At 42.3% G+C, this 13,314-nt stretch overlaps 1 protein-coding gene across 2 annotated transcripts in view; it reads right to left on the minus strand.

Annotated features, from left to right (window-relative positions):
- Positions 1–1,036: 1,036 nt before the first annotated feature.
- LOC129827465 (kelch-like protein 4) overlaps positions 1,037–13,314 on the minus strand; it is an 89,572-nt gene continuing 77,294 nt past the window's right edge. For both annotated transcript variants that reach the window (XM_055888350.1, XM_055888348.1), the window contains 6 exons: positions 10,898–11,084; positions 6,589–6,813; positions 5,181–5,343; positions 3,393–3,605; positions 1,896–2,067; positions 1,037–1,746 (listed from right to left, as the gene is read on the minus strand). In XM_055888350.1, the coding sequence (XP_055744325.1) occupies positions 1,687–1,746; positions 1,896–2,067; positions 3,393–3,605; positions 5,181–5,343; positions 6,589–6,813; positions 10,898–11,084 (1,020 nt within the window). In that variant the 3' untranslated portion in view covers positions 1,037–1,686. The remainder of the gene's footprint in view (positions 1,747–1,895; positions 2,068–3,392; positions 3,606–5,180; positions 5,344–6,588; positions 6,814–10,897; positions 11,085–13,314) is intronic.

Here is a 13,314-nt window from a genome sequence, read left to right on the forward strand (position 1 = left end):
TTTCCTTTCTAAAAAAAACAATATCCATTACGAGTAACTTCCTCAAATTGGTCTGACAAAGCATCCCGCTATTGTACTTTACAAACTCATCATCTTCAGTATTATTCACAGTGGTCTTTCTTTTTTAAAAAACGGTTTGTCCAAGAGTAGAAATCCTTGGTACCGGAGCACCTTCACCCAGATACGAAGTGAACCAGTTAACAACAGAGATCTATTCATTTCCAGGTGGCTAAAAGAGAGATATATATTTTAGAATATAAATCAAAAAAAGATTAATATGTGATGAGACAAATATAATAGAATGCTACTGTATAAATGTAAAAGTATCAATTATACCCCCAAGGACCATGTCCGTACACTCGCGGAGATCAAATTAGCATAATACAACAACAAACCAATCAAAATCGGTCCGTTTAAGCCAGGGATTTCTGGGATTTTTGTTGTTGTTGTTTTTGCATTGGATGTATCTCAATCCATCATATCCGCCTATTTCGACAGAGCTAGACTAATGCCTGTCAGACCATGAGACCCCCCCCCCCCCCCAAAAAAATAAAAATGTTTTTTTTTCTTCACAAAGTCTTATGCAACGTCCAAACTATTATGACCCCTCTATGTAAAGATGAGACTCTCACACACATGATGGTGTTCTTCATTTGGCTCTACAAACCCCCACAAGGGTATCAGTTGAAAAAAATGTATGGAAGAATACTGTATATGGAGACTGTTCAGTGCCAAAAATAAAGGGTTAAATACAAGTCACCCCCCCAAAATAACAAATGTTTCCTGAACTTTCTTATACCTATAGGGACAGACACTTCAGAACAAACTTCCTCTAGATGTGTAGGGGGGACTATCTGTTGTTCCATGTAGTGAATCTGTTATTTAATGTTTGTATAGCAGTAAGGCCAAATAAAAATGTTAATCAAATAACATTTTTACATCATTTTTTGATACTTCAAGGGGTCTTAAAATTCTAAATCAAATAGCTAAATGACCTTCTTAAAACAATTCCATATAGCTTAGTAGAACACCCCCCCCCCCCCCCCCATCCACCTGCTTAGACAGGCCTCAGACTGTTTAGTGATAAAAAAATAAGTGGTTATATACATGTAAAAAAAAATACAAATGCTTCCTGATCTTTCTTAAATCTCTCAGATATAGGGACTTCCTCTAGATTTTGTTTTGGGACTATCTGTTGTTCCATGTAGTGAATCTGTTATTCAATGCGTTTGTATTGGCTAATAGCAGGCCAAACAAAAATGTTCATCAAATAATTATTTTGTTATACTTCAATGGGTCGTAAAATCCCCCTCCCCTGGCTTAGACAGGGTTTCGACTCTTATGGGTTAAATGTAATTTCTTTCTTTCTATCATATGGAAAACATTATTTTCTGACAGACCATTTTAACAGAGCAACCATATCAACAAGAGTGTGGCAGAGTTTCCTACTTTTTTAACCACTACTATGCAGATTGTTAATCCGTAGATATGGTAAAGTACATTCTCATAATCAAAGAGAAAATCCTTGGACAATGAAAATCACTGTTGATAGAAACAATGGTTTGTGAGGAATGCAATGTAGGTTTGCCTTTACAGTAGAAAAAACATATTCTCAACGACATCAGTGGTGACATCATAACCTGTTTCCTGTGTGGCGTTCCAGGGGGTTGTAGGGAGTTGTAGTCCTCAAGGTATTCTCACAACTACAACACAGGCTCCAGCCCTTCCGATGTTGAGATTGACCTCCTATTGGAGACATACAGTACAGGGTGATGAAAGGTCATACAGTCTGTATTAAAAATGGATTACAGTAAGGAATTGTGCCAGGCTATTGGAATTGAGAAATTATGAGTCGAAAAGCATTCTAAGAAAATCTAAGGAATAATTCAAGTTACCTCAGTCCATTCATTGTTCTGTGCATCATAGGACTCAACACTGTTCAGGTAGGATGTTCCGTCGTATCCTCCGACAGCGTATAGCCTGTCTCCTAGCAGACAGATACCTACAGCATCTCTGGGGACACTCAGAGAGGACACCGTGGTCCATGTGTCTGTTTTGGGATCATACCTGCAGTGACATAGAGGAATAAAGGGATAAAGGGAAATACATGAAGAAGTGTAGTGAACACTGGGATATTTAAGAGATACAGAGCAAAGATTGAAGAAGTGTAGTGAACACTGGGATATTTAAGAGATACAGAGCAAAGATTAAGCTTGTCCATGGATGAATTCAACAATATCTTGTGACTTTTTTTTAATGTTGTTTTCAATTGAATTGTTTTGACAAGATGGTATTCTATTCATTGATAGGGTCACATGCAGTGTGTATCAGATACAGGTAGATTTTTTACAGAATAGCCAGCAGAGGGTGACAGAAGCCAGATAATCACACTGCTAAAAACAACTACCATGGAAAGAATGACTTGTCTTTGGGTTTGCCCTGTACATGCAGACAGACAGAGACAATGGCCACGTTTGAGAGCATCAAAACTGAGATGCATCGTGTGTAAATTGTGACCGACTGACTGATCTACAAAATAATAATGAGTAGTTATTTATGGTGCAACGTTTTTTTTTTTGTGCATCGGTCTGTCGGCAGTCGCCTGCACCGTCGGCAGTCGCCTGCACCGTCAGCTGCAATTTCAAACAAACCCAATAGGCACGTTCGACATTTCAGCCGACTTTAAAGGCGAGTTGAGACAGACTGGTGACAAATCACATTGCATCAAAATGAACTACTCAGTCTTATATTACCCATGATACATCACAGTTTTAATGCTCTCGAACACGGCCAAAGTCTCAAAAAAGCACCTCAAACACACCCACAACCTAAAATGTCTCTGTGTCTCCATATCTATAGCTATACTTCATCGTCATAAAATCCATGAGTCTATAACAAGACAGTTGGAAAAAACGATGTTGCCTTTTTTTTGCTCTAGTACAGTACTGACATAGGCTACATGCTGATTCTCTGCCCTCCTCCACAAAATGTGCACTTCCATTTCTGTCATGGATTTAAAAGCATTAGATTGGTGTAAGCCTTGGCTAGAGGGAGTGTCCACCATTGTTGAATGCATTTCAGGAAGTGTGCAAGTCCCAAGAATCGAAACGCAGCCATACTGTAGAGTAAAGCTAGGTTTTTACCTCTCTACTCAGACTGAGAGTCTGGAGAAGTGTTTTTTTACCTCTCTACACAGTCTGAGAGTCTGGGAGCAGTGTGTTTTTACCTCTCTACTCAGTCTGAGAGTCTGGGAGCAGTGGTTTTTTACCTCTCTACACAGTCTGAGAGTCTGGAACAGTGTGTTTTTACCTCTCTACACAGTCTGAGAGTCTGGAGCAGTGTGTTTTTACCTCTCTACACAGTCTGAGAGTCTGGGAGCAGTGTTTTTTTACCTCTCTACACAGTCTGAGAGTCTGGAGCAGTGGTTGGACGCCGGGGCATCATGACCACCCACAGCGTAGAGGAAACTGTTGTACGTGGCCACACCCACCCCTCCTCTCCGCTTCGCCATGGGGGCACACATACTCCACTTGTTGGTGTGTGGATCAAAGCATTCCATCGACCGCAGACATGAGCTCCCATCCCGACCACCAACTGCAAACAATCTGTAAGGACAATAAAAGCGTTACAAATCTGACTTTAGCTGCGGCTCAGAAATGATGCTCATTTCTCTTCAAGAAATGTTGTGTCGGTCATTCCTAGAAAGTATTGTCTTTTAAGGGAGGGAGAATCCCAGGTTTCCTTAGCAGAGAGGGGTGGAAGAGGTGGAGAAACATCTTCCGTAGCAGAGAGGGGTGGAGAAACATCTTCCTTAGCAGAGAGGGATGGAGGGGTGGAGAAACATCTTCCTTAGCAGAGAGGGGTGGAGGGGTGGATAAACATCTTCCTTAGCAGAGAGGGGTGGAGAAACATCTTCCTTAGCAGAGAGGGATGGAGGGGTAGAGAAACATCTTCCTTAGCAGAGAGGGATGGAGGGGTGGAGAAACATCTTCCGTAGTAGAGAGGGGTGGAGGGGTGGAGAAACATCTTCCTTAGCAGAGAGGGGTGGAGAAACATCTTCCTTAGCAGAGAGGGATGGAGGGGTGGAGAAACATCTTCCTTAGCAGAGAGGGATAGAGGGGTGGAGAAACATCTTCCTTAGCAGAGAGGGATGGAGGGGTGGAGAAACATCTTCCTTAGCAGAGAGGGATGGAGGGGTGGAGAAACATCTTCCTTAGCAGAGAGGGATGGAGGGGTGGAGAAACATCTTCCATAGCAGAGTGGGATGGAGGGGTGGAGAAACATCTTCCTTAGCAGAGAGGGATGGAGGGGTGGAGAAACATCTTCCATAGCAGAGAGGGGTGGAGAAACATCTTCCTTAGCAGAGAGGGATGGAGGGGTGGAGAAACATATTCCTTAGCAGAGAGGGGTGGAGAAACATATTCCTTAGCAGAGAGGGGTGGAGAAACATCTTCCTTAGCAGAGAGGGATGGAGGGGTGGAGAAACATCTTCCATAGCGGAGAGGGGTGGAGAAACATCTTCCTTAGCAGAGAGGGGTGGAGAAACATCTTCCTTAGCAGAGAGGGATGGAGGGGTGGAGAAACATATTCCTTAGCAGAGAGGGGTGGAGAAACATCTTCCATAGCAGAGAGGGGTGTAGAAACATCTTCCTCAGCAGAGAGGGGCGGGGGTTGTGGATTTATTTTTGCTTCCTTAGTAGAGAAGAGTGGAGGCTTGTAGAAATGTCTTCCATAGACCTAGCAGAGAGGGATGAAGGGTTGTAGAAACATATTCTTTCCTTAAGAGGAGAGAGATGGAGGATTGTAGAAAAGTTTTCCTTCCTTGTTTTCTATTTTTCACCCAGATGCAGGAAGAAAATCAAAAAAAGGTTTTATAGAGTGAAAACACGCCGCAAGACAGTACTTTGTTGTCTGCCATTATGTAACGTAGAGCTGTTGTAGTCTAGGCCCAGGCTTACACACAGAGAAAAGCCTCCTTGTTTTTATACGAAAATGAACCAAAATGTGTTACATAACAAGAAACATAAATTCGTTTTCCTGCTGTGCTCGTTATTAGCTTCTAGTGTGTATATACGTAAGGAATTCTCTTTTCATTTTGTGCCTTATGTCATAAGATGAGCTTGTGTTTTAGTAATAACTGTTCCTGCATGCTGTCATAACGGTTTAGTACGGCCACTTACTTTCCGTTGAGTGCGGTGACTCCCATAGTGCTGCGTGGCGTGGACATGCTGGCCACGTAGTTCCACTGTTTAGCCTGGGGGTCCCACCTCTCCACTGTATTCAGGTAACTCCATCCATCATGGCCACCGACTGCATACATGGGGCCCTCCAACACTGTTATACCTGAAGAGTTAGAAAGAGGAGGGAACCATCAACCTCTGTGTGTGTGTGTGTGTGTGTGTGTGTGTGTGTGTGTGTGTGTGTGTGTGTGTGTGTGTGTGTGTGTGTGTGTGTGTGTGTGTGTGCGTGCGTGCGAGTGTGTGCATATGTGTGCGTCCGTGTGTGCGTGCGTGTGCGTCCGTGTGAGTGTGTGCGTCCGTGCGTCCGTGCGTCCGTGTGAGTGTGTGCGTCCGTGTGTGTGTGTAAGATGCTCAACCAGAGGCATCGACCACGATGCTCATTCCAGAACAGCTGAAGTGCTGTTAGATGAGTCACCGTTGGGTGGAACTGAACACTCAACAAATGTAGTCTATTCTATTCTCTTAAAACAGACCTGGGTCTAGTACTATTTTAAATCATTTAAAAAATATATCATTTCCCGTTTGATTGGTTTAATGGAACCAATACAATAGCCCCAATACTACAAAACCGTCCATCCAGCATCAGGCAGGCTAGGGCAAACGTAGTATTAGAAAGATTTCAAATAGTACTTGAACCCAAGACTGTTCTCCAAACAGGATATAAAACAACTGTGTTTTTGCTGTGGGGTCACAGAGGGGAATGGTTTTCCAAAAACAATGAATATAGGATGTTACTGTACAACACAATAAATGGATTTATATAATAGCTGGTAATGTTTCAGGTTTAGAGTACAACATTATTCTGAAGGGAACATCACCTGTAAACATTCCGCATGAATAAAAGTTAAACTGAAATGGCCGTTTAAAAAAAAAAACAGTTATTGTTGATTTGAAATATGAATAAGTAGTTCCTTCTTTTCTGAATGCACACAGCAGGACGTAGCCTTAGCAGGGAGGCTACGTAGCTCCTCACATCTTCACAGTTAAACCGTGCTCACCGCAAGCAAAGTATGAGAGCTATCTGCTACAGCCCAGATCAAAGGAGACTAGGTAATACTATTCACTGTAATCTCTGGGGCAAACGTGTTCACCCATATCTCAGAAAAGCCAACCACAGACAAGTGAGATGAATACTTGACTACATCGCCTCAGTTCACAGCCATAGACCTATTTCAACTGTGAATCAAACCACTCCTCTGATATGAAACGTATGAGAAACGGCCAGGGAAAAGAGACAATCAGAGCAGGCGTACGGTAGCCTGCCAAGGTTTTACATAGTAACACCTCGTGCTACAATAGTATAGGTATGAAATGTCATTGTTTTTTTGTTTTTTTACAGTAAACCCACCGAGTCCGTGTCTGTGTGTAGACATGGGAGGCATGGTGGACCAGACATTGTTGAAAGGGTTGTAACACTCCACCATGTTGGATGTCTTCAGCCCGTCTCGGCCCCCCACCACGTACAGCTTGTCGTCGATCACTGCCACCCCGAACTGCAGCCTCCGGCCGTTCATCACCCCCACCTGGGTCCATGTGTTGGTCCGCAGGTCATACTTCTCTATGGTCGTAGATCCTATAGGAACAGACAAGGAGATCTATAGATCCTATAGGAACAGACAAGGAGATCTATAGATCCTATAGGAACAGACAAGGAGATCTATAGATCCTATAGGAACAGACAAGGTGATCTATAGATCCTATAGGAACATACAAGGAGATCTATAGATCCTATAGGAACATACAAGGAGATCTATAGATCCTATAGGAACAGACAAAGAGATCTATAGATCATATAGGAACAGACAAGGAAATGTATCGATCCTATAGGAACATACAAGGAGATCTATAGGAACAGACAAGGTGATCTATAGATCCTATAGGAACATACAAGGAGATCTATAGATCCTATAGGAACAGACAAGGTGATCTATAGATCCTATAGGAACAGACAAGGAGATCTATAGATCATATAGGAACAGACAAGGACGATGCTGACGACTTGAGGTGACCCCCCCCAAAAAAGTGCATTTGTCTCATACGCCAAATACAACAGGTGTAGACTTTACCATGAAATGCGTTGTCCTAAACCAACAACGCAGTTCAAGAAATAGAATTAATAAAATATTTACTAAATAAACTAAAGTAAAAAATAAAATAAAAAGTAACACAATAAAATAACAATAAGGAGACTATATACAGAGGGGACCGTTATTGAGTCAATGTGGGGGTAAAGGTCAGTTGAGGTCATTTGTGCATGTAGGTAGGGGTAAAGTGACTATGAATAGATAAGATACTGCAGTAGCAGCAGTGTAAAAACAAAGGGGGGGGGGGGGGGGGGTCAATGTAAATAGTCCGGGGGGGCATTTGATGATTTGTTCAGGGTAAGCAGGTTTAAGGAGGTTTAGCATTGAATTATAATCTGTTCTGATTCCTATTACCCTCCATATCTATCATAGTGTTTGATTAAACACCTACGTTTTAATATATTGTGTTTCTCAAACACACTTTGTAATGTGTTCTATTGACTGTATATCTAAACTGTATAGCACATATGTCAGAGTCAAGGCCCGCGGGCCACATCCGGCCCGCGAGAAGGTTTTTTACGGCCCCTGGGATGATCTTGATTTATTATTAGAACCGGCCCGCAGACCGCAGCAAGCCGGCAGCCCGCAGATCTTTTACACGCACCAATACTACATTTCCCACAATGCAACGGTGACGCACCGAGCAGTAGGCTGCTTCATTTCAATATTTATTGGCACAGCAGTCGTCAGCATCACAGTAAAATTAACTTTCAGATACCCATCAAAAATGGCAAAACGGAAGGTGGACACTGAGAACTGGGGGTTTCAAACAAGGTGGGAGTCGGAGTATATGTTCACGGAGGTAGCTGGAAAACCTGTGTGTCTTCTGTGTGGAGAAAGTGTGGCGGTACTGAAAGAGTATAATCTGAGACGACATTATGAAACGAAACACGCGGACAAAAACAAGAATATGGACATGGAACAAAGGCTACAAAAGGCAGAGGAATTAAAACGAGGCCTCAAATCTCGACAGGCTCTGTTCAAAAAAGCCAAATCACAAGGCCAGGCTGCTGTCAAGGCCAGTTTTATTTTGGCAGAAGAGATCGCTAAATCAGCCCGGCCATTTACGGAGGGGGATTTCATCAAAAACTGCATGATTAAAGTTTGTGACGAAGTTTGCCCAGAAAAAAGGCAACTCTTTTTAAATGTGAGTCTGAGCAGAAACACCATTGCCGAGAGAGTAGACCAGTTGTCCATCAATCTAAAAGAGCAGCTTGTGAAAAAGGGAAAAGATTTCATTGCATATTCCTTGGCTGTGGATGAGAGCACCGACATTTCTGACATTGCCCAGTTGTCAATTTTCATCCGCGGAGTGGACTCCAGCCTAAGCGTGACAGAGGAGTTTTTGGCTTTACGTCCTATGCATGGCACAACTACGGGGCATGATTTGTATGAAGAGGTGTCAAGATGTGTAAATGAGATGGAGCTGCCTTGGGAAAAACTCGTGGGTTTGACAACCGACGGAGCACCTGCGATGTGTGGACACAGGAGCGGACTGGTGGCGAAGATACGGGAAAAGATGCAAGAGGAAAACGCGACAGGTGAGCTGACAGCTTATCATTGTATCATACACCAGGAAGCGTTGTGCGGTAAAGCCTTGAAAATGGAGCATGTAATGAGCATCATCACGCGCACAGTTAACTTTATCAGAGCCAAAGGTTTGAATCACCGCCAGTTCAAGGCATTTCTGACGGAGTTAGAAACGGAGCATGGTGATTTGCCTTATCACACAGAGGTGCGATGGCTAAGCCAGGGAAAGGTGCTTCAAAGATGTTTCGAGCTTCGTGAGGAGATTTGTCTGTTCTTGGACAGCAAAGGGAAAGACACAACACAACTCCGAGACGAAATGTTTCTGTGTGAAATGGCTTTTCTGTGTGACATTACGAGTCATCTGAATGCAATGAACTTGCAGCTGCAGGGTCGGGATCATGTCACCTCTGATATGTACAGTACAGTGAAGGCATTTAAAACCAAACTGACTCTGTGGGAGACGCAGATGCGGAAAGAAAATTTGAGCCACTTTCCCAGCTGCCAGACCATGAAAGAGAAGCTCTCTACCAGTGCGTTCCCGAGCGCACAGTTGGCTGATAAAATAGGTATGCTTGCCGCTGACTTTCGACGCCGATTTGCTGACTTTGAAGCACAAAAAAGCAGGTTGGAACTGCTCGGTAACCCATTTGCTGTTGACGTGGAAAGCTCACCACCAAACCTCCAAATGGAGTTGATTGACCTCCAATGCAATGATGCACTGAGGGCAAAATATGCGGCAGTGGGTGCTGCGGAGTTCGCCCGTTTCCTCCCCGACACAATGCCCCAGCTGCGCATCCAGGCTGCTCAAACGTTGTCTATGTTTGGCAGCACATACCTGTGTGAACAACTGTTTTCTTTGATGAACCTGAACAAAACATCACACAGAAGTCGACTTACTGCTGAACACCTCCACTCAATTCTGAGGATTTCCTCAGCTCAGAGCCTTACCCCGAACATTGATGAACTTGTGGAAAAGATGGGACACCACCAAGTATCACCCTCAACCTCAAACAAGTGAACATTACTGTGCAATCACATATTTAGAGTTTTTACTCAGTTCAAGTTTAAAAGTTAAAGTTTAATATTTGTTTTCACTGCATGTTACTTCTCCTTAAACAAAGTGTTGTTTTTGATTAATAGATTTTTGCACTTTATTTTATTGTATTTCAATCCAATTATATTTTAAAAATATTTCAGTTGAGTGGATGATAGAAAATTGCTATTATTGTTTTTTTCTTTGAAGTAAATTTAGCCCACTTTTGCTAAAATAGAAAATATAGGCTACTGATGGTGCCTTGAATACCGGTTTCTTTCATTTAATGTTCATGTTATGGGGATTTTTATATAAAGGAAATTTGTCTTTTGTGTCTGTTGAAAATTAAAGATTACTGACAGAGCCATAAGAAAATATTGCTTTATTTATCTGATCATATTGGAATATATTTGTTAGGTTTTCAGTAGGTTCAATTAGGTTCACTAGACTATATGCGTCATTTAAAAAATTTTCAATGAACATTCGAACAGTCCGGCCCTCGGCTTGTAGCTAAATTTTTTATTTGGCCCTCCGTCCATTTGACTTTGACACCCCTGCTGTATAGGATCCATTTTAGTATCAGATAAATGAATAGTGGTAGTCCGTGGAATGAAGGGGTTAACCTCCGTCGCGTGGATTGAGCTGCATTACATTAGTAGCCTAATAGACCTGAAGCCTGTAACAATAAAAGCGTCGCCGTGGTCGGGCGAGTTCGACGGTGAAGTGACACGTTAGCGGGCATCCATCTTGGTAATGGGGCTCATTGATCAAAACCTGGTGGGCTTTTAATAATAGTAGCAAGCCATTAGGGTCAAATAGACATAATGGATACACCTGAAATGGCACCCTATTCACTATATCGGGCTTTAGTCAAAAGAAGTGCACTATAATAGGGAGAAGGGTGCCATTTGGGACACAAAACCCTATATAGGGCACTTCTTTTGACCAGAGCTCAATGGGCCTAGTGCACTAGATACATTAGGGAGTAGGGAATGCAGAGTATGTCTAACCCTTGGTAGCGTCCATGCCTCCCACAGCGTAGAGTACTCCTACAGTGGACTTCCTGGGTTTAGTCCTGGGGCTCTGGAACATGAGACGACGCTCCGGGAGCAGATGGTACTTCATGGCTTCCATTAGAAGCTTCTGGCATTCCAGGTCATCTGAGAACATTGTGTTGTTCTCCAGGTCAGCTAGGAGCTGGAAATTAAAGGGGAGTTCAGGTCAGTAAATCTTTATTATCCCCAAAAGGGTAATGGTGAGTGCAGCATAAAAAATACATAGGAAACAACACAACAACAAAAATATATATAATTATTACATTGTAAAAGCTAAATGTATGTCTTTCAACCAGGAAGCAGTATCAACATTCAACCAGGAAGCATTAACCAGGAAGGGCCCATTGTCCCTTGGTCAAATGTAATGCACTATATAGGGAATAGGGTGCCATTTGTGATCAAGTCAATAATAACCTAGCGACCGCCCACTTGTGGAGGTAGACGAGGGTACCATTTGTGATAAAGTCATTGATAAATTATTTTTTCTATATTTTTAATAAGAGGTGTATCAGCTTTGCGGATTGTGGATAGATTGTTACTTCCTGCAATGTAAATGTCTACATCCTGTCCAATCCCCCATATATATTTTGGGTAGCTACAGATGAAGTCGGGAGTTTACATACACCTTAGACAAATACATTTAAACTAAAGTTTTTCCACAGTTCCTGACATTTAATCAAAGTAAAATGTCCCTGTCTAAGGTCAGTTAGAATCACCACTTTATTTTAAGAATGTGAAATCTCAGAATAATGGTATAGAGAATGATTTATTTCAGCTTTTATTTTTTTCATCACATTCCCAGTGGGTCAGAAGTTTACATACACTCAATTCGTATTTGGTAGCATTGCCTTTAAATTGTTTAACTTGGGTCAAACGTTCTGAGTAGCCTTTCACAAGCTTCCCACAATAAGTTGGGTGAATTTTGGCCCATTCCTCCTGACAGAGTTGGTGTAACTGAGTCAGGCTTGTATGCCTCCTTGCTCGCACACGCTTTTTCGGTTCTGCCCACCAAATTTTTCTATAGGATTGAGGTCAGGGCTTTGTGATGGTCACTCCAATACCTTGACTTTGTTGTACTTAAGCCATTTTGCCACAACTTTGGAAGTATGCTTGGGGTCATTGTCCGTTTGGAAGACCCATTTGCGACCAAGCTTTAACTTCCTGACTGATGTCTTGAGATGTTGCTTCAATATATCCACATAATTTTCCTACCTCATGATGCCATCTATTTTGTGAAGTGCACCAGTCCTTCTTGCAGCAAAGCACCACCACAACATGATGCTGCCACCCCCGTGCTTCACGGTTGGGTTCTTCGGCTTGCAAGCCTCCCCCTTTTTCCTCCAAACATAACAATGGTCATTATGGCCAAACAGTTCTATTTTTGTTTCTTTTTTGACTAGAGGACATTTCTCCGAAAACGTTCTTTGTCCCCATGTGCAGCTGCAAACCGTAGTATGGCTTTTTTTACGGCGGTTTTGGAGCAGTGGCTTCTTCCTTGCTGAGCGGCCTTTCAGATTATGTAGATATTGGAGTCGTTTTACTGTGGATATAGATACTTTTGTACCTGTTTCCTCCAGCATCTTCACAAGGTCCTTTGCTGTTATTCTGGGATTGATTAGCACTTTTCGCACCAAAGTACGTTCATCTCTAGGAGACAGAACGCGTCTCCTTCCTGAGCGGTATGACGGCTGCGTGGTCCCATGGTGTTTATACTTGCATACTATTGTTTGTACAGATGAACGTGGTACCTTCAGGCGTTTTGAAATTGCTCCCAAGAACGAACCAGACTTGTGGAGGTCTACAATTTGTTTTCTGAGGTCTTGGCTGATTTCTTTTGATTTTCCCATAATGTCAAGCAAAGAGGCACTGAGTTTGAAGGTAGGCCTTGAAATGCATCCACAGGTACACCTCCAATTGACTCAAATTATGTCAATTAGCCTATCAGAAGCTTCTAAAGCCATGACATCATTTTCTGGAATTTTCCAAGCTTTTTAAAAGCACAGTCAACTTTGTGTATGTAAACTTCTGACCCACTGGAATTGTGATACAGTGAATTATAAATGGAATAATCTGTCTGTAAACAATTGTTGAAAAAATTACTTGTGTCATGCACAAAGTAGATGTCCTAACCAACTTACGAAAACTACAGTTTGTAGTTTCTATTATTCTGATATTTCACATTCTTAAAATAAAGTGGTGATCCTAACTGACGTAAAACAGGGAATTTTTACTAGGAATGTCAGGAATTGTGAAAAACTGAGTTTAAATATATTTGACTAAGTTGTATGTAAACTTCCGACTTCAATTGTATATGCCAATTATGTGATGGTCCGACCGCATTCTGTCCCCTATCAACACTTTTTAAACTTTTG

The sequence above is a fragment of the Salvelinus fontinalis genome, chromosome 29 (genome assembly GCF_029448725.1).
Source record: "Salvelinus fontinalis isolate EN_2023a chromosome 29, ASM2944872v1, whole genome shotgun sequence".
In the NCBI taxonomy this organism is placed as follows: Eukaryota; Metazoa; Chordata; class Actinopteri; order Salmoniformes; family Salmonidae; genus Salvelinus; species Salvelinus fontinalis.